This window comes from Rhea pennata, chromosome Z, assembly GCF_028389875.1.
Source record: "Rhea pennata isolate bPtePen1 chromosome Z, bPtePen1.pri, whole genome shotgun sequence".
NCBI lineage: Eukaryota > Metazoa > Chordata > Aves > Rheiformes > Rheidae > Rhea > Rhea pennata.
Window position 1 is genome coordinate 15838487 of NC_084702.1, and position 27593 is coordinate 15866079.

The following is a 27593-nucleotide window of genomic DNA, read 5'->3' on the forward strand; positions in this document are numbered from 1 at the left end:
GATTCAAAAGTGAGAAAGGAGAAAAGCTAAGAATCAACTGGAACAGGGAAAAAAAAGAGGGGGTTCAGTCAGTTGACTATCACAGAGTTTCATGTTGATCTACTCACCTCAATCACCTCTGGTTGCGACATCATGGAGGATAGCACCAAATCAGTGGGGACATCCATGGTATCTCAAAATGCCCCAGCTGTCTGTGGCACCCCTCCTCTGCAGCTGCAAAGCCGTGGTAGGAGTAAGGAGATGCTTGCTCAGATCCTAGTCATGCTGGCATTTGTTCCTAGTACGAAAGGAAAAAAGCTGTTGAGAATAACAAGAGAACTGTGTATGCAGCCAACACCCAAGCCCCTCTGCTGTCGCAGAACCAGCCTCTGCGTTTGCACAACCAATTTGCTTGCATGGCCATCCACAGCAGACTCCCAGGAGAAGTTTCAAAGGGTGCCTCTGAGCTTGGTGCAGAGCTACCAAAAAAGAATACCACCCAGCCACATGGGCTAGAATTCACAGAGGCAGAATACAGTAAAACAGCTAATACACAAATTCACAAGGAAAGACAATCACTTGTAGAGAGCTAGAACTGTGTTAATACTTTTTTCCACAAAAATATTTTTTCCACTCTGCAGAGGAGCACTCATGAAACTACTTGTTGGAAGTTAGAATACATTTATTTCTTCACTAGCTATTGTTTTACATTTCATTTATCATATTATCTTTCTTCTGTGTTAATAAAAATAATTTAAATATTATGACAGATTTTTCTCATCCTGAGAGTATTTTACTCATACTTATTATTTTGCCAGAAATACACTGTAGGTGACTATACTGAATTGCTCAGTAAAGTCAGTTCAGAAGATCCACAGCAATGACGCCTTTTCCATTTCCATTATGCTTGTTAAGGTCAGATCAGCTTCAGCAGCTATTTCTGCTCTCGTGCAAAGAAAACTAAACAAAACAGACAAAAAACAATAAATGACTGAAAATTAAGCCTGCTTCAAAATTCCAAACTAGTTACTGCAGTTATTAATTTCTTTAACCAGCCAGTAGGACAGACATATACAATATAACCCACATATTAGCCACTACAGAAAAGATTTTGAAGAGACATCTACTGCTCACTGTATCTACCACTTCCTATTCTGTAAGTCACAGCGGAAAATCACTGTTAAAGTGTATCTGACAGATACACCAAAAATGACCCCAAACCTAACCGGTATTTTTCAGACCGAGGCCACGGTATAATCACACAGACAGTACTAGTAACTTTCCTTTAACTAAATTAATTTTTTAGTTAATTTTTCAAAGCCAACATTTACTTAGCAAGCCAAGAAAGAACAGATAAGTAATGCAGAAAAGTTGCACTCCACATGCTTTCTGAGTCAGTTATGTATTTTTGTTGTTAAACTCGGTCTTTGCATGCCACTGAGGAAATTATTCCCCTTCTTAAAAAGCATCATAAAATGCCTGCTTCACATTTCAGCACATCCCAGCATGCCTTACGTCACATGTAGCTGACTGTCTCATCTTCCAAGCTCTAGGATCACTTTTTCCATCTTTATACAGCTTTCCAGTGACCCTTATTCTTTCCTACTCATCTCTTGCTAGTAGCCTTTCATTTTTTCCATTTCTTGCTCCAAATTTATACTACTATACTCAAGGAGAGGAAAGAAAATGGAGATTTAGCCCTCCTCCAAAAATAACCTTCATTGGAAACCAAATATCCAAGCCACAGATCCTTCGAGCTTCCTTTTTCCTTTTCAAAACAGAATTTTGTCTGTTTTCTAAAATTCATGAACTTTTCTACTGTGCATGACAGATGTAGAAAACAGATTCACACACTGTCAGCATGAAACTTATTTATGTGCTTCTGTTCTTCTCAAAACACACTTAAGAGCGATGTCGCTGCACCTCCCTTACAGTATCTCACTATTAGTTTCAAAATTATCCTCCTCTCTTTACTTCCAAAATGCCACTGCTCTTGAATAAAGAAGGAAGGGAAATGTTTATAAATGAAATACACACTTCAGGGAGAACAGAGATTCTCTCAGAATCCTATTTACCAGATAAAAATGATTATTTTCCATCCTTTTTATATTTCAGAGCACCACACAGCAGAAAAGAGAAAATGCAAAAAAATCCTGAATCTGTTCAGCCTTTAGCCTAGTTCTGTTTCTCCAGTTAGTTCTGAGAAGGACAAAAGGCTGAACCCACAAAATGCAAGCAGCAGTCTAACACAGAGGAGAGAACAAATATCTCCGTAGTCACTTTTTGCCATCTCTCCAAGAATCTGAAAACATACGATTAATAATAAAAAAAAAAAAATCTAGGCATATAATCATTACATATTTCCCATTATGCATCTACCTGAATTTTCATTGCTTGTAATATTACACTGATCACTCATTTTGGCGAGGAAAAGAAAGACTCTTTGGAATTTACCTTGCAAGGCAAAGGATGCCTCCAGTTAGCCTCCCCCCCCCCCCCGCAACACACACACCCCAGTCTGCAGCAGTCAAAAACTGCTCTCACCTTTGATATTTTCAATGTCATATACGTTATTAGACTCCACTAATCAGTAAAGGAGGCAAATTTTGTACAAGATGGAGAACTTCACAGGAGGGGGTGGGCCTATGCAAAGTCATGAAGTAAACTCTGAGCAAAAATGGAAGTTCAGTACAAGGAGGGTCAGCTTGCGCCCCACCAGCGGGCTGGCGTTGTCCGAAGGCATTTCCTCTAACGCTGAGATACCCGGAGCCAGGATGGAAGAGGAACCAAAGTCTCCTGCCTCACCACCCCTAGGGTCAGCGCCACGGCTTGCAGCTCTGCAGTGTCAGGAGCAAGAGGGCACGGATGCCCAGCCTGAGGGCACAGGAACACAAACATCTAAACAGAAACCGCAAAATTGCTGGTCCCCAGTAGCTCATAACAGTGTCCTTCTTGCTCAATGTGCTTCATCCCAGTGCTCTGCTTTTTTCAGTCAGCTTACTGACTACAGTTTTTGGGAGTCATCTGAAAAGTCTACTGTGAGAGCTCCCCCTGCTTACGTGAAGGACTAGTCTGGTGACCAAAGCCTCCCATGAGAGAGGGACAATGTCACTGTAATCTAAGGAGAAAAAAAGGACTTTGCCGTCAGGACTTCTCTTGCTGTCAGGACTTCTCTTGTTGAAGACAACAAAACAAGGAAAACCTCAGGATATTTCAGGCTGAATTTGCAAACTCAAAAACCATTTGGTAGTTTCAAGCATCCAAACAGCACATATAGATGTGCACACATAGACATTCAGGATTCAGCACAACTTACTGGCATGTAATGGAGTGTATAAGTTTACATGAAAATCCCCAATGAAACTGAAGTACAATCCCAAGAACTCCCTGTAAAACTGCAGGGAATTGGATATGAAACATAATGCCAGATCAGATTTTAATGAAAGTTGCTCCACAGAATACTTTTGTCATCTCCCAGACTTGCCTCTCTGGTTCAGTAAAGGAGAAGCGATCTAGCCAGCGCTGGCGCAGTTTTGTCACACAGCTGTGCTGAAGTAACAGCCTGGCTCCCCAAAGGCAGAGCTGTCACTTCTCCCATCTCATCCCCACACTCCCCATGTTCTTTCTGCTTACTAGGACAGACCCTGGGACTACATTTACTGATTTGACTGATAGATTGATGTTCTGCCATTTTAGTGGCAGACTGTGCCTGTTTTATGATCAAGTTCCCGTCTGAGCCAGAATATGCTGAGGAAGGAAGGAAGGAAGGAAGGAAGGAGACCCTCCTTCCCTTTAGGCATGTTCATCTGGTAATTCAGCTCAGATGTATCCTTCCTAAAGGATCTTGCTGGCTAAATTGTCAAAATTAATAAGTAAAGCTTTAATAAATAAAGCTTTATCAAAGCAGCATGCATGCAGAAGTCCCCAATGAAGCACAGAGATCACATGTAAGTTGGTCAAAGCTACTATTGTGTGCATCCACAACATAAATTATACACCAAATAGCATCTTCCCTTTTTTTCTCATAATTTTTACCCTAAGAAGAAACCAGGTAATTTCCCACATCCCAGAAGCCGGCTTCAGTAGTGTACCTGGGCTTCCAGTGAAGCTGCCCTCTGGGACCTCAGTGCTGTAAGCCTCCTCTTCCATCCCCTGTTAACACTTCTAGGCTACCAAGCCAAATCCACGTTATTTTGAATCACCTCTTGATGTGACGGTAGCTAAAATTTCAGGATTAAGACTCTGTGCACATGAGAAACTAGTGCAGCTGAAGCCCATGCATGCACAGGAGTGCTCAAAAAGGGACTAGTCGTGGGGGAAGTGAAGGCGGGTGCTGCTGTTGCTTTTATACGATGTCAGACCTACTTGACCTCCTGAGAAAAAACGAGGTTATGAAAACGTTCTGCCAACAAGTTAGGCTCCTAAAAGCATTCCAGCTAAAAATTAGTTGAACTGAACAAAAGAGGCTCCTCCTTTCCACCCCTGACAACAGCAAAACACATACTGGATTGAGCTTTCCCAACAGTGCAAAAAGAGGCTAACTCCATTCAAGCAAACAAAGGTAGCCTCTAACTTTATACTCGTGTGAATTCAGGGTACAGGCCCATGTTTTTCAAGAACAACAAATAAAGGGAACAGGATCTTCAAATAGACTTCACTAAAGGGCATTAAGACCGCAAATGTAATCTCTATTAAAAAGGAAGTCTGAAATACGAAAGTATAGGAGTGGCTTCTTAGTAATAAGATTCTGTCGGCTTGCTGCAGTATGAAGTATTGAAAAAAATGCCCAAACAGTGGAAATAGATTCTTGTACACCATTCATGAAAATCAAAAGTGCAAGCACTGCCCATGAATATCACTCTACTTACTCTTCTCTTGATAGATGTTGCTGCCTGCACTGTAAGCATATCTAGAGAACTTTAAGTTGGGAAAAGAAGTCAGATCTGTATTTAAAATTAGTAAAGCGAAGATTACAGAATTTCTTCTTCTTTATGAAGGTGACTCATCTTTAACAAATGATGTCTCGCCGTAAAACAAAACATTCAGAAAGTCATTATTGTAATACAGTTGTTCTTTAATTGAGAAAAATCAGCTGACACTTGACACAGCATGCATACCTAACAAACAGAACACACATGCGTTTCTACCAAACAAAACACACAGCTCATCAAACATTTTATGATTAACCATCATAATTTCTGGATCAGCTGTCTCAGACCACAGAAAAGAGGAACAGTGTTGTTTTGTCATTTCTTCAAGTAGTTAGAAGAAATGCAAACATGCCTTCCAGAAATATCATCTTGAAAGAACTATTCTAAAACTTCCATTATGATGACAAAACTACACTTCCACTCTTTTTCCTGTATAGAATGCAGATATATGTGATTTAGGAGTGATAGAGTGATATAAACCAATTCTGCATCACTGTGTATCTCATCCAAGCCCACAAATGTAGGTGCCACATTCTCCACTAGAATGACGTGCTGGGACTGAAAGATCAACCGGGTTTCCAAAACTCTTGGCTGTTTCCTGCAACAAAAAATATCCATATTCCTGCATGGTTGCCATCCTTCAGCTTTGTTTTCCTGTACTCCCCTCAGACTATCTTTTGGTACTACACCTTGACTTCCTATAATTCAATCTCTGGATCAGGTAACTCAGAAGGTGTAGATTTGATATGCTCTTGAGGTTGTTATACCTGGTTCAGCTAAATGAGATTACCTTCCTTCCCCACCAGCAATGAATAAAAATCTAACTTATAAGAACAAAGAGGACATAGCTTTAATTGATGCCAGATGAATAAAACCCTTAAGCCTGCCAGGAAAAAAAAAAGCAAACAAATCAGAAAACCCTGCAAAACCCCCAGCTTGAACAATACACAAAAAGGCAAGAAAAATAATAATAAGAAAAAGATCTATAGAGAAGTTTTACTTCCAGATCTTACTTCATAGTTATCCTGGATTTTTTGTAGCATCTTGAGTCTTACTGACCAAAAATAATCATTTGGCTATGTGCCTCTGGCTGCCTCCTTCACCAAACAATCACTGCTTATAAGCACTGCTTTGCTCAACACAAATAAAGCATGGCCCTGCCTACAGGATAAAATACTAAGCAGATTCCAGGTAAGAGCAATATTAAAGCTCAGCCCCAACCTGGCTGTTTCCTTTTTTCCTCTTTATATATCAGTGATGTACGAGACAGTGTTATAGCCCAGCAAAGGCAGTATATATCCCAGTATTTATCCTTCGACAGATGTCCATGCGAGTGTGGAATTTTACAGCCGTCACAAGGGAAATGCCAAAAGAGCAGGTGATTTGTCTAGGACTACAAAAGCTAAGCTCCACTGTTAGGTTCCACTGACATGCTGTAAAATTCAAGTTATCAGTTCTTCCACTGACCTTTCTGCAGTGTCGTCGATCACTTGACCTATGTAACACTTGATTTCTTCATCTGTAAAGTTATCATGATACTATTGCCCACTCCACAAGCAACATCTGGTGGTTTCCACTGAGATGCTTCATATACTGTCTCATCTAAGACTGATTGGTCTGGCATAAGAGGCACATGCACAGGATATAGGTAATGCTACTCTTCGCATTCTGCAGCATTTTCTTATCTGAAATTATGTTCCACAACTTTATTCTATGTTCTTCAGCCAAAGAGTTATGGTTTTATGTAGCTACATGAAAAATATTTTCATTGCTCTCTTTAACCTACAAAAGGCTCACTATTTCTATAACTTCTATAGATGGGATCCCTTAGCGGTAACACAAGATGAATGGCAGCTAAGGCCACAATTTAAAAAATAGATAAATGGATAAAAGGATAAATGGATAAAAGGGATAAAAGGATTCTACACTATAAGCAGTTACCTGCCACAGATTCCTGGTAGTTGTTTCTCTTCTCCTTAATAACCTCTCTTGGTTTATACAAGAACACTTATGAGTACACTTTCTAGCACATAAGGAAATAAATGTGAAAGGTGGAAAAATGGTTTAAATTCATGCTGCTAAAAAAAACCAATAATAATATGTTAATATTTCCTTTATTATAGTGGCTACTAGGAACTATTGCAGAAATTTTGATCTTCTTGTAAGTTACAGAACACTAGAGCTTCTTCCTAGCAGAAACATACTACCTCCTTTGATTCTTTCTATTATTTTAGATAAAGCCTTCACCATCTCTAATATATGCCACTTTGGCAGCTGTACAGATTTACTTAAGCAAATGAAATTTTTTGGCTTAAGACTACTCTGAGCAATTTGTCAGCAATCTTTTAAAAGAGGAACACTGAAACTTCCTTTGAAACATATTTAAAGTGATAAAAAAAAATCTAGATATCCCAGGATATGCCAATATGATTTCATAAGTGCGCACAGGTACCACTAACTGTGAAATGATAGTCTCAGCAGACTGGCACACAGCAGCAAATCATACCATGGAAATGCAGATAAGAAGTTCCCAGTCTCCACAAAACTCTTGTAATTTGATCCAAAGGCTAATGTTAGTATTACTTTTCGGTAACAGCTTCAAATAGATCTCTGCACAAGCATAGCACTTCATTTCTTCACATTCTTTTTCATTCACCACTGCTTAAAAGGGAGAAGCCATGTTGCAAGTCACTGTCCTTTCACCTCAGGACTCTCCTCTTCCTTTCTCATACAGTGTATCTTGATTAGCGTTTTAGGAAATACCTCGTTTTATATCAGAGACCAGCTTGCTGAACCTTGAAGGAATTCAGTACAGGCCACAATACAACAAATACACTTGCAGATAGAGCTTCATAAGACACGTGAAACTTTACCAAATGACTCACCAAAGCATATTGACTTAAGCTAAATTGATTTAAGTGATCATCCTGTCTACAGTGTATATTTACCTCCAACTTCTGCCCTCTTTTTCTGTTCCAGGATGTGTTTTGTCTGCAAACGTAGATAACCTCCTGCACCCTCTGTCTACTTGCTCAGGATTACAATGAGTTAATAGCTGTGTTTCTGTATCAGGCAAAAGGTGCAGGGAGAAAAAGAAATAAAGAAAAGAAAAGAAAAAAAAAGAGGATATTTCCACAAAAAATGATATGGTCCATTGTTGTACTACTGCTTTACAGGTTTTCTGAACAACAGCAACCAGTTTCCTGCTCTTTTTTTCCACACAAAGAGATTCTTTTCCTACTGTTTCCTCTTCAAGTTTCTATATCTCAGAGAAGGGACCTTCTCTTCCCTCAGCAGGTGTGTCAATGTAGTTTGAGAAGTATCATAAAATTAATTATTCCTTTCAGACTTTGTTGGCTGTGCACACTTGAATGCTTGCATTTTACTCTACAACACTCTACAACTCTGCAGCTTTGTTTGACTCTGCCATCTGCCATACTTCTAAAGAAAGCAGGATAAAGGTGTCTTTGCATCCACCGTCTATTACTACAGCAATGAATATAGAAATAAATTTAGTAAGAGTACTAAATAATCAATTGAATAGCACGAATCTGAAATTACATTGACAGAGTAAGAAAAAAATGCCATTAAGAGCATGGGAGAGAACAATCTATATCTGATGCCACAGAAAATAATATGAGCGTTGACTGTGTATAGACATCCTTGCAAAAGAAAGGGAACGTAACTATTCAGTGTTGCTTTACCAACAAATAGCACAAGTTACACCCTTCATTACAGCCTATGCAACACTAGTCTCTGTTGTCTTAAGGAAGAAGTTGTATAAAACGTGCCTCCACCTAAACCCTTCCTATCTTTCACTGCTAGTCACTGGACAGATTGCTTCGAAAGCAACAGAGCTTTAATGCTCTTGGCTGTGCCCATGAAGTGTTTCCAAATGAATAAATCACTACAAAAATGGATTTGCGAAGTTTTATGGGATTGCTGGAAGGCAGGCGTAGTGCAAGCTGACAGAGGAGCGCCCAGTGCTCCACTGCTCTGTGCTGATAACTGGGACACAAACAGAAGACTCCAGGATACCCAGAGGATTCAAAGCACAGAACAGCACATTCACTGTATTCACACCATTCCTTCTTTCCTGTAGTGACTAGACAATCATACACTTGGAAATAGCTTCTGCTGGTAAACTCATACATTTTAAGTCCAATTTCACTGTCCAGAAAAACAGATTTTCTTGAAATTCCATAACATACTGAACAGACATGATGATGGGAAATCTCTCTCTTGCAAATATTGCAGAAAATACTCAATTAAACATGCTTGATTGCCTCGGCCCTTTCCCAGTGGCAAAGAGTTTGTATTACAAAAAATACAACCAGCTCTCAGGAACTGCCCAATAATCTCTTTCAGTCTCAGAAGAAAGATCAATGACAAACAGAAGCAGTAAAGAGACTGATTTACTCTCTCACTTCTGCAGAAGTAATCAAGATCCTTAAGGGAAATGAGATGAAGCTTTCCATGCTATCACGCTATCACATCAAGCAAGAGGAAAAAATTATTTTTCAGATGAAAGATAGGCAGTAACTACACAGACTAAAAGATGCTAATGTAAATAATACTCCACCCCCAAAACACAGAACACACATTTGCCCAAACTGCAGCTGGAAATCAGTCCACATTCAGAGACATTTTTCCACCAAATCCCTGTCCCTGTGGATGAATGAACTAGTCGTTTCTTAGCAGTAATCAATGGTTAATTCATTTTGTCATTAAAATCTAGTTCTTTGAAGATATTAATTAAAAGATCAGATTTTGCTTATGAAAATGCAAGTTGACTGAGTTAATCTAACAATGTCAATTTCTAATGAGATGATTTCTGCTTGCAGAATTTCCATGTTGGTGAAATAATGCATTTTTTGAGCAAAAACATTTCCATAGTTATTATTTTAAAAAGGATATGTTTTCCACCTGACACAGCAGACATTAACAAAAACGGCTAAACAAAATCGCTGTAAGACTTAGAAGGGAGGGAGGGAAAAATGCAACAAGAAGAATTCATATTTTAAATGCCTCGCTATCATCAACAAATGACTTGTTCGTAATAAATAAACTGACAACTACAATGGAGCACTAAACTGGATGGCCCCCCCCCAAAAAAAAATAGAAGAAGAATCTGTTGGTTTTAATTGCTCTTTCCTGTCCTCACTGTTTGGATACACAGGAAGTGGATGAGATTTTTCTAATACTCCACCCAAAAAGTTTGGTGCAATTTCCCAAAGCAAGAAGCTGCAACAGCACTACCACAGTTGCATTCACATACTGTCCAGTGCAATGCTGAAGATTTCCAAGCATGTGCAAAAGGGATCACAGCAACTTAGGCTAACACAGCTGAGGAACTGAGAGACACCAGGACAACAGTCTCATGAAAGATCCATGGGCAACAGTTTCTGGTATTCACCATTCAGTTCCTGGGGCTACTGATGTGTTCCACAAAAACTCTTGGAAAACCAGACTAGGAGACCGCGAATATGCTCTGGATTAGATCACAACAGTGGAGATCATTTCTTCTGGCGGTTTAAAGACATTCCTTCTTTTATCCCACCAAATCATCTGTTTTCTGGCTTTTTCAGTCTTTTACAGTATAAGTGCTTGTGACATCAACAACCAAAAAAAGCAGAAGGACAAACACTTCTGCAAGCATAGATCTAACCCAACCACTGAGCATGTCAAAGCAGATACTGTCTTCACTGTTGGTGCTCCAAGTTCAGACTGAAAAAGTTCTGTACAATCTTCTTGGTAGTGATTCAATGTAACCAAGAGACACTATAGAATCAGGGATTTTATTGTTGCTTTCTGTTGTCTCATCTAAATAATACATCTGATTCTGTGTTTGTATGATGACTGCTTTGATTGCATTTTGTCAGCCAAACCATGCATTCTGCATAATAATATACATGATCAGATCTTAGCATCACAAGAACAGCCAACAGCATGTTTAGCTGTGCATCACCTTAAGGACTGTTTTTTGGGGAACTGCAACTCTGGCCACAGTATTTAGCTTTTACTTAAACCAAACCAAATAAAATATAAAGAACACCATGAGAACGTTAACTTCAACTTGTGTAGCCATCTGAAAAGCATCTGCAAAAGAATTCCGCTAATATTGTGTTTTACTGCTTACAAAGAGGTTTACTCTTTACAAAATTTAGTATGTTAATAAGAATGACCTTCCCTTTTAAAGTCAAAGTTTAACAGTAGAAAGGCCTCCGATTTAGATTCTAAGATGAAATTCAAGAATAAAAGAGCTAATGTAATGAGATAAAAAAAAAAAAGTCCAAGAGAATATCATAAAGCGAAAAAAATTGAAATCATCTCTCCTACAATGTTCTTTGCCTCCACCCAGTCACACTTGTGCACCTCAAAATTTTAAAAAGGTGCTCCAGAGAATTTTGCAACTTCCTTCAGCTAGACAAGATTAACAGTTTCCACTGCCTCAGTCTTTCACTTTTAAAGGCCTAGTACAGATGTTAACTTTGCTTACACAGGGGGGAAAAAGAGGAGTAAGTTTTCTGTACTAATCTGAGTCTGAAAAAAAAAATATTTCAACACTAACATTTTTAGATTGGAAAGGATCATTAACATACTAGCAAAAATGCAAAGGTATATCAGACCCAAAAAGCAAAAATATTCAGATGAAATTAAAACAAATAATTTGACAAAGCAGAAATGCATTTCAGGAAAAGATGAGAACACTCTTCTCTCTGCTGTCCCATACGCAGATGCTATTTGTGCAGAATTTACTTTTTGCACCATTATTTTTTTCTTTTTTCTGTGTCTCATAACTGTCTTTTTCTCACTGCAAAAGAAGCGCTCTCTAGTAGTCCTCTTTTTGCAGATTTTAAAAATTATCCTCACATTCTATTTATCACAACTCAGTAATCAACAAATGGTGTCTAATCCATTTCGTTTGCATTCACAGCTCAGCCTGTGCTTAAAAAAAAAATGACATCAGTCAAACCTTTTTGAATAGGAGCTCTGTGGTTAATCAGGGAAAGATCATTGTTCTTGCCTCAGTGATTAATACTGAGAGTACTGCAAGACTGCTTCTAAATCTTCTCATTCAGAGAAGAGTTCAATAGTGAATGTAAAGAAATTTATCAAGTGGAGCCCCCTTACTCAAGCTAAATAGCCCAAGAACTGTGCAGAGACAATATGATCTGAAACTGTCCTTTTCTTACCGCTGTAAGAAGACTTAATATGACTATCTGTCACCTTATTCATTGACTCCACATTCACTCATTTACAACAAGGAAAGAACCATGCAGTGCCACTCCCTCGAAGAAATCACCTACTCACACAGAGTACTCACACGTGGTCAGGAGAGACCCTCTCACAAGGGTAAGAATATAACATCTGCCCAACCAAAAAAAGTGGAAGATCAATCCAGATATGTTAAAAAAAAATCCACTATCCAGAGTTTTGTAAAGCAAGGATTTCAATAGAAACCACACTATCCTGAAGCATTTACAGGAAACTGTTTTCCAAGTGCCACTGGTTTACCTGTCACTACGTCTCATACCCTTTTTGAAGATGGCAGAGGCAGGCTGACCGCAGTTAAGCACTGGGTTCCACCAAAAGGAAGACAGTTCATTTACTTTCAAATAAGCTATGCATTTCTAACTTTCTCCTTTACCTACTCTGAAGTTATTTTACCAGTTTGGCATACCAAAAAGGATCTCCAAGTGTCTTTCTGTGACCACTGTGAAAGGCTCTTTGGTGAGTTGATTATTCCTAAAGTTGCAAGCTATTCTTTCTTTCTGGAACTGTTTTTGTTTGGGTTTTTCTGTCTGATTTGGCAAAACGAGAGTCTGATTCTGTGCCTATGAAGTTCAAAGGCATTTGCTGATGACCTCAATGGCAGGCCAGGAAGGCAACAGGCCTCCCACTTCCCTAAGCATTTGCTCCAGATTCAACCTTGCTCCCTGCTGAAACCAAGGAGGAGCCCTGACTCCTCCTTGCAATATGTCTCCATACAGTCTGCTGTGACTGGCTATTTATGGCAAAAGCTATTCAAAGAGATGGCAGGTGGAGAAGTCATTACAGTGCTAATGGAAGCAAAATGGATTTTCATTTGGCCCATTATGACACTTCTTTACAGATCAATGGAAATGACCAAGAACATCTTGAAGGGAAAAACACAAACATGTGCCCTCCTCTGTGTTAGTGCCAGCAAAAAAGTTAACTTAAAAGATCTTTTCTATGATATAAACATAAACATCCCATTATGAAGACAGGAAACTAAACAATGCTACATCTGATCAAAGAAAAGATTTTTCTTAGTCTTTCTAGTTTTTTGTGTCTAAAACAATTAATGCTTTTCCCTCAGGGCATTCAAGAAGATTTGTATCCTCACTACTCTGACTTCTGCCATTATAAGCAAACACCACATTTTTACTCATATACAGACATTTTTACATTTTGAAAGTACAAACCTTCAGTATTTGGCTTAATAACATGGATATCATAAATGCACTTTCCCTAAATCATAACAATTACTGCACAAACCTCTCATCTTCTGCATGTGAATCCACAAGGCAGGCAGTAGCAAAGTTGCTCTGCATACAGTTTAGACTAACTCCAAAAATCAAAACAGATACATTATTTTCTATTCAAACTTGGTCATTTTTGCTAAGAGTGCTACCACCCTGTTTGTCCACAAGTGTATGAGGCTCCTTTCCACCAGCTAATGCTGAATATAGAACACATTTTTTCTCTCTTCTATACTTCGATGAAAGTGATAGAAAGTGTTACTACCACTAGATGAAACTTTCATTTAGTTTGTTTATGTGTCCCCTTCAAGAACTCTTTTTGTAATTTCTCTGATCTGAGGCAGTTTGCACCATCCACAAATTCAGTTCTCTCACTTGCTGAACTTCCTTTCTTGATTATTTCTGTTCTAAAATGCAGGTGATCAAACCCAAAATATTGGCACAGGTATCTGCTCTCCTATCTGCCATGAGGAAACAATGGACTGGTTTACCTACTTCTTGGACAGCATATTCGTGCTTTTTTATTTTTTAATCCAAAGTGACACTTCATCTTTTTTCAAAACTTTCTTCTTCTCTGAAAAGCTTCTTCTGAGCATTATCATAGGAACCGCCAGAAGTTCAAAAAATTCTGCACAGCTTCCTCATTTTTCTCATTTTCTTCTCATTAAGCTGCCTAAAAGCCCAAAAGGTTGCCTTCCCATTATCATCCAGAACCTCTAGTCTTATTTCTATTGTTATCTATCAGTAAGTAGCTTCTCCTAATGACTTCCATTAATGCTTGCAAGTTAAAGACTGCTTGGAGAATAATCTCTGCTCTGCCACTCTGCCAGGCAGTAGTATCTCTGCCCAATAGTCACTAATCCCTAAAGTGGATCTGCCTTAATGAAAGAGATGGTGGCTGGTACCTACATGTTTCTTCAGCTATGTTAGGAGCTTCTTCTCTAGAAATGGTCCATTTGCCATAAGATAAAAAACAATAAACAAAACCCAACTGCTTTAAAGCACATGTACTAGCCATAGAAATTCTCAAGACAGCATCAACTGCAAGGAGCATTTGAAGCTGCAGCAGGTTAGAGCTCCATTGAGTTGTTTGAGTTAGTGAGTGCTGGAACAACTAGACATTTCTGAAAGTGATTTTTCAAACTCTTTCATGTACAAGCAACTTGAACTAGAAAAACTTGTATTTTTTTTAAATTCATACCATCATCTAATTTCACATGATCTCACAACTCTAAAATAAACTTAAAGAAGGAACCACCAGAAAATAAGAGCAAAATACAAGTAGACCAGGAAAACTAATGACAACCTGCCCTGGTTTGTGTAAACAAGTAACTATGTGGATGGTCCCTCACAGCATAACCACAAGGAAGCTGTGGTCATATGACAATGTTTTTCATAATCTGCCCTTCCATAGTAATGACTCCTAAAGTACCAAATGCCTCCAAAATAAGTGATTTCAAAACAACCTCTGAAAATGTTTTAAAATGGCTTATTTTACTGATAAACTTTAAATCTGAAGAATTTAACTAATAGGGGAAAAAAATTCAAAGTCACCATGGATAGCTCATTGCTTAAGAAGCATGACTAACTGTCAGCGGCATGACTGTTTTGTGTGTGCGTGTGTGTGTGTTTGTGTGTGCATGTTCATAAAGCTTCCCATTGCCAGCTTGATCTCAGTGAACACCTATGAAGTATTGCACATAAACACAGGCAACACCACAGCCACAAAAGAAAGCAAATAAGGTGAATGCTTCTGTCTTCTTCCGTAATAAAGAACAACAACAAAAAAAAACAAGGAGCTGCTCCTTGAAACTTTTCTGAACGTTCAGATCACAAGCTGAAATAGCTCTTTCACAACACAGATCCCACATCTGGGGCATGGCCTCACACAGATATTTGGAAGAATCTAACTCCTAAAGAGTTCTCACTACTAATTCACTTAACAGTCAATGTCATTAGAGCAAACAATAGTAGGCAAAGTCACTTTTATCAAGGTGTTAAATCACAATGCCGGATATCAGGATGTTTTTCTCCAGCTCTCTATCACTCCTCAGCAGGAAAAGCAGCATGAAGTGCTCATCACAACAACTTACAAACAGACTTTTAATATAAATTTCCAAAAAAAGAAAAAAGACACCCTCCTCCACCCCCGACAGTGACACAAATCAACATTTTCATGGATCAACAATAGAAGATCCACTTGTTAACTCAACCTGACACTACCCAAATTTTGCTAAGAACACAAAAAACCAGTATGCTGGCATTCTTCTGAAACAAGCTTGTACTTAAACATTCAAGATATATCCTTTCCACTAGACAAAAAACATCTGGATGATAACAGAATGTCACAATTCTCTAAACAGCTTTGAGGAGTGTCAGAGTCAAAGTAAATACTTCTCCCTGCCTCAGTCTTGAAAACAGCTGTTCAGCCTTCAGATAGAATGAACCACCACAACATACAATAATCTGGAAATGCTGAAGCCAAGGAAGTCCACAATTAAACACGCCAAACCCCAAACGGCAAATGTATCATCTTAATATAGATTTACATAGACCCTGACCAATGGTGTGCAAACAGGAATTTATCTGAAATAGAAACTTGCCAACCACTCTCCACCAAAAAAGTACATTAAAGGCTGTAAAGAACCAGCTTAGCATGGTTCAGGCCAGCACCAATACAGACACAGTAACTGTTTATCAACTTCTCAAAACAAACTAGAAATAACAGTCATGCTGCTTCAGAAATATTTTTGTAACATCTGTATCAATCCAGTTAACTGTTCATTGGGCAACTTCTAGAGTACTATATTTTGAGTAGTGAACCTGAATGAAGTCTGGCAAGAATTAAGAATTGACAATGAAGAAGAATTATCTTAATGACTGGGTTTAAATTCCCTATTCTCACATCACTGCTTTTTCCAAAGGCCCCAAACAAACTTATCTGATGGACAGCAGTGACCCAGAAATAAGATCTTACCTTTGATCTTGCCACAACAGAAGGACATCAAGCCCAGTAGCTCAAAACAACAAAAGTCCTGATGTTGACAAACGAAACACAATTACTTCTTGCCCACCATGTAAGTTGCTGGTGTACTCATGAAAGTACACCCAGACGAAAAAACGATCAGGGCTGGCTACTAAAATTAATTTCTTACTAGAGATCAAAAGGATTCATTGTTAAGAACTGGGAAAGAGAAGAGGATGAAGAAGTGACAATGATTTATCCCTCTCATTCACACTACTTCCCTCAGCGTCTACCGTACCCCAACCTGCAATCAGTTGCAGTTTTAAACAAACAACTTTAGAGATGATTGGGAAGTAATACACTTCCACGATACCCTGGGAGCAAAAATTGTCAGAAATATTTAGTGGAGAACTGGAGCAAGAGTATTCAGTTTTGGCCTCAGGTAGTTCATGATGATCATTCCATGAATTCAAGATTTATAAATGCTAATCTGTTCTGAACCATTCCCTGAACAGAGATCGGTGAAGGAAAAACCAAAATCTCATCAGCTTTCCCTCTGACTGCTTCCCCTCTCAGTTATCAAGTGAAGTTTAATACAACTTAAGACTACTGCATCTCTGGATAAAGGGGCAGACACAGAGGATTAGCATGCTATTTAACTAATTCGCTTTACGAATTGACTTGGATTAAGTCCAGGTTCCATTTAGTAGACAAGTTCTCAAGTGCACACAAGAGGTCACATGGATTAAGTAGGTTGTTGTAAATTCAGACCATACTTTAGTGATTACTTAACTTCTCTTACCAGGTTCTCACCATACAGACCATCCAATAGAAACAAGAAATACTTTAGTTAGAATAACTGGGAGATACTAAGAATTCAAAAGAAAAATCAAAAGCCTACAGGTAGAACTCCATTAGTGTAAAAACAAAACAAAAAATCTTTTAACATTTGTATATTGATAGAAATTATTCTGCATTTAATGCATCTTCCTGTGTAAGCATTGCCAGTTCTCTGTGTTTTACAGAGATAAACTCCTTTCACATGCCTTTTACAGAGCAAGAGAGAAGAAAAAACAATTTAAACACAGAAAAACACAACTGAATAGCAATTTTGATTATTATGATAAAAAAAAAACAGAATTATTTAGCAGTTAGCTTCAAACTCTCCCCTCAGAACTTGATGCATATTGGCACGGGTACAAACACTTAAACGCATACACACTTCAAAGCCTTGCTAAGACAGTTCTCAACAAAAGCATAAACCATAGAGCATTACTAGGGAACCACTAATACTCTTTTTTGTGTGTGTGTGATTATACAAACAAATGAGGAAGTCCATGGCATTCAGGCCACAAAAGGAGAGTGCACTGAAATCCACCCACAAACTGAAGTTTTTAGGCGTCCTACAATCACAACCCACCAACTGTTTCTATGATACCAAAGCTAAGGGCCCATGCAGAGATCCTCTGACCCCTGACAAAGCTCCACGGAGGAGAGTTGAGTCTAATTTACAGTCCCAGTCATTGCCGAGCGGCCTTTCCTTGGTTAGCCAAACATGCATCACAGTACGCTGGCTTAACTGACACCGTTTTGGAGAAAACCCGCACTGGCGAGCCAGTCGGGCTCTGCGCAAAGCGACTGCTGCAGAGCGCTGCAGCAGCCTGGCTTCCAGAAATGCTCCCAATGGGCTGAACAGGCAACACCGTCAGCCTGGAGATGGGAGGAAGTCTTTGAAGTTTCCCAGTACGGCCACTCTGACATCTCCCTCTGGTGGAGACGCAGCTTATTCCCGCAAGTCCCTTCTGCAGAGTCACAGGCGGGGGGAGAATTTAATCAAACCATAACCTGAACTGGCAGGAGGAGGCACCGGGCACAGGCAGACCTCTGGCATAAATTTGTGAGTTGGACGCAAGGCAGTTTCACATTTGAGCCTGCTACTGACTAGGAACTGTCACCTCATCCCAGCAGCTCAAAGAAAACATGGTATTTTATCCCACCGCCTTTCCATGTGTCTGCTGATGCTGAAGCAAGAGGGAGCAGGGTGTGTTTCAACACCAAAGCCTCTCCCATATTTTCGTGCCATTCTTCTGAAGTACAAAGCAATGACCTTTCCAGAACAATCATACTGGGAGTCCCTCTATATAATCTTCATGGAGTATTAAGAAGAATTTAGGCAAGAATAGAGGTGAAAAAGAGGTAACTAAGTCTCAGTGAGAACTTTGTGGATAAGAGCTGGAGAATTGGTTTCCATTCACAAGAAACTTCATGGAAGAGATACCGAGGACACAAGCATGCAGGACTGTGGCAGAAGCGGTTTACACACTAGTTTTATGGCACTTCTGTATTCTACACAATCATGCAAGTCCTTCTTGTCATCAGGTTGTCGTCAACCTGCACTTCTCTACCTGAATATTTTTCTTTAAACTAAATCTCTTATGCTTCTTTTGCTTTTGAAGGTTAAGAAATGCAAACAGGGAACAGAAACATATGGCACTTCTAGGAGAATCAGAAAACACTTCTATGTTTTTTCTATCAATTGTTTGCAAAAAAGCAACAGTTTATACAGACCAATTTTAAGCCTATTCACTAATTACTAGATTTGCTTTGATCACAGTAATATCCTGAAGTCTCAGTGAGCTTCCAGTCTCAGTTGCATGGGGCATTTGAAATAGGATGCCACAGTTGTTGTAACAAGAAGCTGAAAAACTAAGGTAGCAAAGAGTTTAGTTTGGAAAAGTTTTATGAAGATTTTTTTTTTTTTTTAATAAGGGGAAATGCACTGTTCTGAGATGAAAATTTTAGCAATTCCATCCAAATTTTAAGAAAGAACAAAATGAAACCAACACACTGCCTTTCACTTCATGGCAGCTCTCAAAGCCCTGCACAGAAACCATGCTCAGGGTAGGTCGGAGGCACCCTGGATAATGTCCGCAGTGCTGCTTCCTGTGCCTGCAAGTGGAAGCAGAGACCATTGATCTGAGTAAACATTTATAAAGATACATTTCAAGTGCAACAGTTGCATTTAAGATGTTATTCCTCAAACACTGGATATCTATCCAGAGATCAATTTTTGTGAAGTTAGTTACTCTGTCCTAGTCCATTACAACATCTGAGGAAAATGACTTGTGAACCCTAGTTTTATTGATAGAGCACAGACAGTGTTAGTGCATAGGTCTTGTGTCTTCAGAGTATAGCAATAAGCAGAGGATTTTTTCAAATGTTATTTTATCAGCATTCTGGACTTGATACATGATAAAAAGAGATGAACACCCCCCAAAAAATCCATCAGTCAAAATGAAGCCTCCATTCTTTTACAGAATTTAACAATGACTTTGGTGGCAAATGCCTACTTAAATTTGACTCCCATCCACAATTGGTCCTAGGTTTTATCATAGCACAAAAGACACTGTGCTCTTAGTACCTTAGTCCAATTCTTCTTAACAGGACAGGAATGCCCGAGGACATTCTTGGCATGGACCCAGAGAACTTGCAAGCTGTTCCACTGTATCAATAATTTACTGAAAACATGTGAATCAAGCTTTCCAGTAGATCTATATACACATTTGAAAAGATATCTTAGCAGTGCAAAAGTCACATTCAGAATGGTACTAATATGATATCTACTATGCAACATTCTCCATTGGGATTTACAGGCTATCAGTCTGATTTATTCTGGCCTATTGTATATTCCCCTAAGAATTTCCCCAAATCTTTAGTACTTCAATAGTTAGTGTTGTGTTTAAACCTGTCATGTTACTATAGTAATGCACTACAAAGTTTAATCCCATAAACCTAACCTTAGGCGTAGTAGCCAAAGTGTCCCTTCACATCCTATGTCACAGCTTCATTACCACATCAAAGCAACACCTTTCCATTCACTGCGGCTCATCTCAGGACTGTATATGACTTGTAAAACTACTGCCCGAAACTCTCTAGCAGACTACTGATAACATACCTGTCACAATATGCACAGAAATAGCAACCACTGTGCACAATTTACTTCCGCGAGCCATATTGTCAATAAAAGTGCACACAAAAGTCTGGATAGAAAAGCAAACACAAAAGCCAACCTTTGCTTCTACTTCACATTTGGATATAAGTAACTGTGGAAATAATTTGTGAAATAACACAGAAACTTTGAAGGTGTAAGGACCTGAGAAGGACCTTACATTAGGGATGCTCATTAATGGATTGGAAAAAACACAGCTGTGGCAATGAACAGACCCCATTAAGTAAGTCAGCAACAACCTGATGCAGATATGGGAGCTGGAAGAATGGTCGGTCTTAACCATGTGAAACACTGCCAGGGTCCCAGGACAAGGAAACTTTTCCTAGGGGAAAGATCACTTCTTCCTGGCACAGCTGTTCATTTGAGTGCTTTTAACCTGCACCCCTCTGTCTTGAGGTCTTCTGTCTTGAGCAAGTCAATCAGAGCATTAGCAGGCTTGGCTGACACAGAGGCTTGCAATATTACTTCTTTCCCACAAAGTTCAAGATATCCATGTGCTCAATATTTACAATGGGCCACATGTTGAAGTCTACCATAAAGACTGCACGTGTAATGACTCGGCTGCCAAGACCAGCCCTTTGGCCTTGCCCGCTACAACTTCCAATGGGAGGTCATTTCAGAAACAAGCAGCAAACAAACTTCAAATCTCTTCTATATTAGCACCCCACGTGACACCTGTAGGCTAGCTAGGGAATGGAGAGAAAAGGAGAAGGTACTTACAACACTTCAAACACTACATCTCCCAAATGTTGCGCCAGGTACCCTTGTTAAATAAAGGACAACATCTCAAGAGCTTCAGGACACAATGCAGCAGATTCAACATTCATTACAGCTCAGAATCAGATTCCACTACCAGCTATTACACATACAGCAAAATTTAGTGGCTACATCTAGACCTTTTACCGACTTTTCATTTTAACAAATGAAACCAACAGTGACTGAGATGGTAAGGTAGGAAACTGTTTCTCCCTGGAAGGTCAGTGGTCTTTCTCCTCTCGTATAAATGTTGATCAGAAGTATAAACACATAATAAATGGATGGGACCTGTAAAGTATTTTTTTGACTTTTCAGCTAACAGTATATACTTGCTGGGGTTCATGTTAAGCTCATTGCTATTAAATAATCATCCACCTATAAGAGGAAGACACAAACTTTACAATGTAGTAAACATTTAATACCTATCTTGCATTTTGTTATGGGATTGTAGCCTACTTTTTCATGGAAAGAAGGATACTGCTTTAAATGTATATATTTTTTCCATCCAGACTTAAAAAAAAATCATCCTCAAATGGCCAAATAACTTAGGAAAGTCTCTGCAAACTGCTCTCATAAATAATGTGCTGGCACCATTTTGTTCTTGACATACACTCCCTAAGAAGAGGGGGAGGAAGGAGGGAGAGGGGCTTACAATGAAAAACAGTATGCATTTCTTTTGCCAGACTTTTACCACTCTTAAAATCTCTAGCATTTTGTACAAAAAGATTTTGCCTTTGATGTCAATCCAGTTCTTTTTTTCTTGCTCCTGCTAGCACTACAATGTGCAATATATTTTCTAGCAGGCAAAGAGATTGGAATGCTATCTAGAGAGTGCCTGCGAAATACATCCTAGTCAGAGGGGCACTGCAACACTTAAATTCCTTAAGAAAACAGTTAATGGTTTGTAGGCCTCATATGGGTCTAGTAGAGAAAGTTAAACTTCATCATAAGTGATTATTGAACTCATCAGCACCTTTTCACTATTGAACACATCAGCAGCAGTTTCAAAAATTCACTTGAGGAGCATTTTGCCTGTTATTTGCAGTCAGAAGTAAAAGCAGAAAGAAAATATTACACTTGCATACTTGGCACCTTTGGATTTTTAAAGAGAAGGTGAAAGCACCCAAGAATTTTATCTAGAGGATGCCACACAGAAGCTAGAAAAAATAAGAAGGTCCAATACTTGTCATGGTAAAGTAATCTGAAATAAAAATAAAAGGTTGCCACAAAACCATAATGCAGTTCTCGCTTATACAGTCCCTCTGACCGAAAAAAACAGTTCCTCCAAACACAGATGCAGTCTTCCCGTTTTTGCATGCAACTGGAAATACTTCTCAGGCCACTGACTTATGCTATTTACAGTTACCTCTGCAACAGATAGGGCTAGAACCCGCAGCTGAGAAACAGCAAGGCACAATGCTTAGCACATATTCCTCCACTAGAAATTGCAGCCAGGTAACTTGCCAACTCCTTTGACTATGATTTTCAGCAGTTTTAAAAACAAAAAACCTTCCACATCCCAGTCCAGGACACAGACCAGGGCATTCACCCCAGGAGTGGCCTGAGCAGACTTGGGATCAGCAGGGACACAGTATCCCCACCAGATGCCTGTAGGCATGGTGGTGCTGCTGGGGAACAGGCACACACGTCATCCATTCAAGCCCTTACCAAGAATTGTTTAAGCACAGCAGCCACGCAAATCTACAGCTAATGTTTTCACATGTCAGAAGCAGAGAAAGAACACTTGTTTTCTTCTTAGTAAGAAATTTTTCTTTACTCTGGGGTACACATTAGCACTCTCCCATTTATGTACAGCAACATAACTGCCTATATTATATAGGTCAAGAAGAAGCTGAATCCACTAAGTAGAAAAAGCAAGACAGAATATGTTTAACAAACCACTCCAGGCTCCATCTGTCAGGAAATTCTGAAGACTCTGCACTAGTTCGAGCAAACTATTGTTCCCCCATGCAGAAACGCAATGCCTTAGCTATCTCGAAAGGCCTTTCTCAAGAGCTTGTTAGAGAAAAGCATTGATCATAGTGTAGTCACGTGGGAAAGGGTCGCACATACCCTGAGAAAACTGGCATCAAATAGATTCTTTTCTTTACCAGTCTTAAATGTTGTAAAAATGGAAACCGCATTTTTAAGACGTGCCAGTTATTTATAGAAAAATATTAATTCTGGAGTACAGTCTTCAGCCAAACACTGATCAAAAGTTTGCAAGTCAAGGATATTTGTTAATCAGCATGAGTGTGTGGGAAGAATGACAGGCAGTCAAGAACGAGCACTGGGTGACAGAAGAAGTAATATGAGGAAAGACATTTCTCAGAATTCTCCTCTAGCTTCATTAAAAAAAAAATCAAAATGCCAGACCTACTTCACATTTTTATTGTCATTTGCTTTAGTACAGCAATAAAGGAGCAAGAATGTACAGGCAATGCTTCTACCTTTTTTAAAGCAATTAAACTATAAAGATAAACAAAGAAAAAAAAATCAAGGCCCATGAAATGTAAACAGAACAGCTGCTCTTATTCCCTGAATAGACCTTTCCTCTTTCCTGGTAATAATTTTGGTTCTGCCAAAGCAACACACCAATTTTGGGCCTGACACAAAGTCATTCAAAGTTGAGACAGATTTTACCATTGACATCAATGGGCCATTGATGAAATCATAAGCTTATAAGATCACTATGAAGCAAACTCAGAGGAAATATGAAAAGCTTAATTTCAGCCCTAATGCTGCACCACTGTGGAACGTCACATTCGCAGAGAATTCCCTCACAATGCATGGAAAAGTGATGTTTCACACAGTGGAAGCTATGTAGTCACTACCATTTCAAGTCACCACCAGCTCAAGTCTTGAGCAGATATTTCTGGAAAGCAACGGGGAATTTTCTCCCTCCAAATTAGCATTAAAACCTTAGAGTTCAGATGGGCACCTTACCCAAAGTGGAAAGCAACTTAAAAGCAAAGGACAAAGGAAAAAAAAAGGGGGGAGGAGGAGAAAGAAAAAGTGCATATAGTTGTTTCAGCTACTGCAGATGCCTTTTTTTCTCTTAGTAATTCCTGTGGTTTTTTACAAATAGATTGCTTACTTTTTGAAGTTTGTCTTTTCATTTCCCTCAAAATATTTCTCAAAATCTTCTAAATATCCTTGGCACCTAGACTGAGAGTAGCAATGACAAAAGCTCCTCATCCAGTCTTGTTAGAGACAAAGCTACCTACATACAGCATGTTGGCAGCTGCTGTTCTTACCTGTGGCCATAAGAAAAACAGAACTTATACAGCATATGACACTGTAACAGGCAAATGTCTTAAAGTGCTGATAGGTCACCACCTACAGATGCTCAGAGCCAGCTCTTGAGATTCCTGATGGAGGCAGCTCACCTCCAACGCTAATGAACAAAACAGCTGGATATTCAAAGGTAAGATGGTGGTGGTCTCCAAAGACAAAAGCTACTTCAAAGAAAAGACTAGTCTTGTGGTTTAAACCTTTCAGTATTGGACAGAACAATCTCAATATGGACAATTAACTTTTCATTGAAATACTAAATATCACTAATAAAGCACTGGCTTGTTACGGCAAATATTAACTACGACCCCATTTAAGTTCAATGTAGGTTTTTCTCTGAAACTGGAACTTTTCTTCAACATCCTGTTTCTGGACTCCCCACATGGGTGCACTATGACATCCACTAGAAAACCAAGTTAAAAATTAATTTTATTTTCCCATTTACGTTTCTTAAGAGAGAAGCAATTTATTCTTTTACCAAAAACTCAAAGTTTTGGGGAGTTATTGGTGAAAACTATATGGTCATAACCACCTTTTTGCATAGTGGTAAGATAAATTGTTACTCAAACACTAAGATTACGTATTAAAGCTCAGTACACAGCCTAATGTTACTTTAAATCTCCATTTTATGTGTTTTTCATGGTTTTTTTTGTTTGTTTTTTCAAAAGCTGTTTAGCTTTTCTGTTCTCAATATTTGTTTTGAAGAGAAGAGGGAAAGACAGCATCATTACTGATAAGGGCCCAGAACAAAAGTAGCAGCCAAAGGTCTACTAGTACAATCTGTTTTGGGGAATAGGATGAACGTAACCTTTCTAGAATGAAAGAGTGCTCTCCCATTTTCCTAAATAATATTTTCTTAGTTATTTGCAGCTGAAGAATGAGGAAAAAAAAGAGAAAAAACACAACACACATGAGATGGTGTTAATCTTTTAAAGAGAGAGCATCTAATTTTGAATAGTTAATATTTAATAAAAACAACCGTAAAACACAGGCCTATCGAATTGCCCTGCAAGTCTGGCACACACTAGTTAAGGAGAAATGCATAGTTTTTCTGCAGCAGTGATTTGCAAGTTTCAGTGCAGAACTTCGCATACACTTAGGCAAACAGAGTGTTACTTGAGTTCACTGCTGAAATTGTCAGAACATATTATTTTAATGCTATAGTATACCCATGCTAGTACAAGAGTAACAGGCTGCACGGCACGCAGTTCTGGCTGCCAAATTGAAACATGACTCTCAGACCTGAGAGTGACTCATTTTAGACCAAATGGTACAACACACCAGACCTGACTTAGCATGTAGAGACTCTTTCTTTCAGAAGATACAGTTGCAGATTGTAGTAGCAGCCATCCCGCTCTCCTAAAACTTAGAACACAGATTGCCTACAGAGGCTCACACAAGATATTTTGTCCCCAATCCTCAAAAAAAAAATGTAGTAACACCCCCCCAAAAAAAAGAAAAAAAAATGAAGAAGAAGAAAGAAAGAAAAAGAAAGAAGGGAGAGGGGAAGAAAGAAAGAGGGGAAGAAGGTGGGAACTAGAGGAGTTTCTATTTCTAATGTGTTATGGGACAATTGCCGAAGAAATCACAAAGGTGTGAGCGCAGAGAGTTCTGATTGTCCAGTATTTTTCTAAAAGTTTATACAGAAGATTCTTCATACAGTTCATCAGACAGAACGTTTCAGATTCACCATGTATCTGTTTAAAAGGAACATGCAAAAAGAAGCGAAGGGAAAAAAGTTGGTCCCTCCAGTTCCACCTCTCTTCACACCTCACTTCATTCTCTGCTTTTGTCTTAAAGCTGTCCTCCTGCTCCCCAGCCTACTTCTCTTTCTCTAATATTCTGCACCCTTGTGCTTGTCATTCATCCTCTCCTTCTCCTTCACCTTTGCAAACACAACCAGTAGGTTAATGCCGTTCCTGTACGAGTTTAGCAAACTCTCTGTCTTAGGGACTGAGGAAGTCAGGAGAAAGAGGTGGCAACCATTTTTAGCAAGGACTTTTTTCCACTGTCTTAATTTGCTGTAAAGAAATCCAGAGAAACTTCATGGAAAAAAAAAAAAAAGAAAGAAAGAAAGAAATTGGGACAGGCCTGAAGTAATCGAACAATGGTAGCACTGTTAGGGTCCCTTAATCAGACAAGTGCCCCTAACTTATTCCAGGCGAACTGGGAAGACGCAGGTTCAGCCGGCGCGGCAGAGCTGCCCCTCCGAGCCGACGGCTGCGCAGACTCCCGCCGGACCCCGCGGTGCGGGGCGGCGCGGGCAGCCCCGACTTCCCCGCAACCGCGGGGGCGAGACGGAGCAGCGGCTGCGTGGGGCGCCCCGCGGGGAGGGGGAGCGGCCGGCGGGGCGACCCCGGCGGCGGCGCCGCTCCCCTGCGCGGCCGCGCGGGGCGGCGCAACGCGGGGCTCCGCGCAGCGCGCGCTGCGCGGGCGGGCGTGGGGGCGGCGGTGCAGGGGCGGCCGCGGGGCTGCGCGGGGCGCTTACCTGCGGGGCTGCGCGGGGCTCCGCGGGCGCGCAGCGCGGCTGGAGGGAGCGCGGCGCCGCCGCCGCCGCCGGCGCGCAGGGAGCAGGCAGGCGGGCGGGCGGGCGGGCGGGAGGCAGGGCCGGGGGCCGGGCCGGCTCCCCGCCTCCGCCCGCCTCCGCCGGGCGGGGGACCAGGTGCGCCCCCCTCCGCCGCGCTGCGCGCCCCGCGGCCGCCGGCGGCCCCGCGGCGCTGGGCAGCGGTGCGGAGCGGTGCGCGGGAGAGGCGGCGGCGGGCGGCCGGGTGCAAGCCCGCCCGCGGCGGCGAGGCGCGGGTCGGCCTTCCCGCTCTCAAACGCTCGCTCCGGGGCAAGGCAGGTGCCGGGGAAAAAGCCGCGGCGAAGCGGGAGAGCAGGGCGGTGCTGAAGGGTCTGATTTCCAAACCTTCCTCTTAGCTTCTGGGTTCGCCGCTACCTGCGCTTGCGAGCACGGTGTGTCAGTCCCCAAAAGTGCCTGGAATAAGGGCTTTCAGATTTTGGTGCAAAGGCTACTTTAAAGCGAGATGCAAGTGTTTCTGCACCGACGACATTTCTCCACCTGCAAAAGTGTTTGGACCTGCCGTCAGTGTCCATCAGTTTGGGAATCCCTGAAATAAAAAGAATCAGTCTGTATAGGGTCACCAAGCCAA

At 40.3% G+C, this 27593-nt stretch overlaps 1 protein-coding gene across 1 annotated transcript in view; it reads right to left on the reverse strand.

The window, feature by feature from the left end:
- LPAR1 (lysophosphatidic acid receptor 1) overlaps positions 1-27003 on the reverse strand; it is an 82217-nt gene extending 55214 nt beyond the window's left edge. Inside the window, exons 1-2 of the mRNA XM_062599983.1 lie at positions 26930-27003; positions 108-277 (exon numbers count right to left, since the gene is read on the reverse strand). Coding sequence (XP_062455967.1) covers positions 108-167 — 60 coding nt within the window. The 5' untranslated portion in view covers positions 168-277; positions 26930-27003. The remainder of the gene's footprint in view (positions 1-107; positions 278-26929) is intronic.
- Positions 27004-27593: the final 590 nt, after the last annotated feature.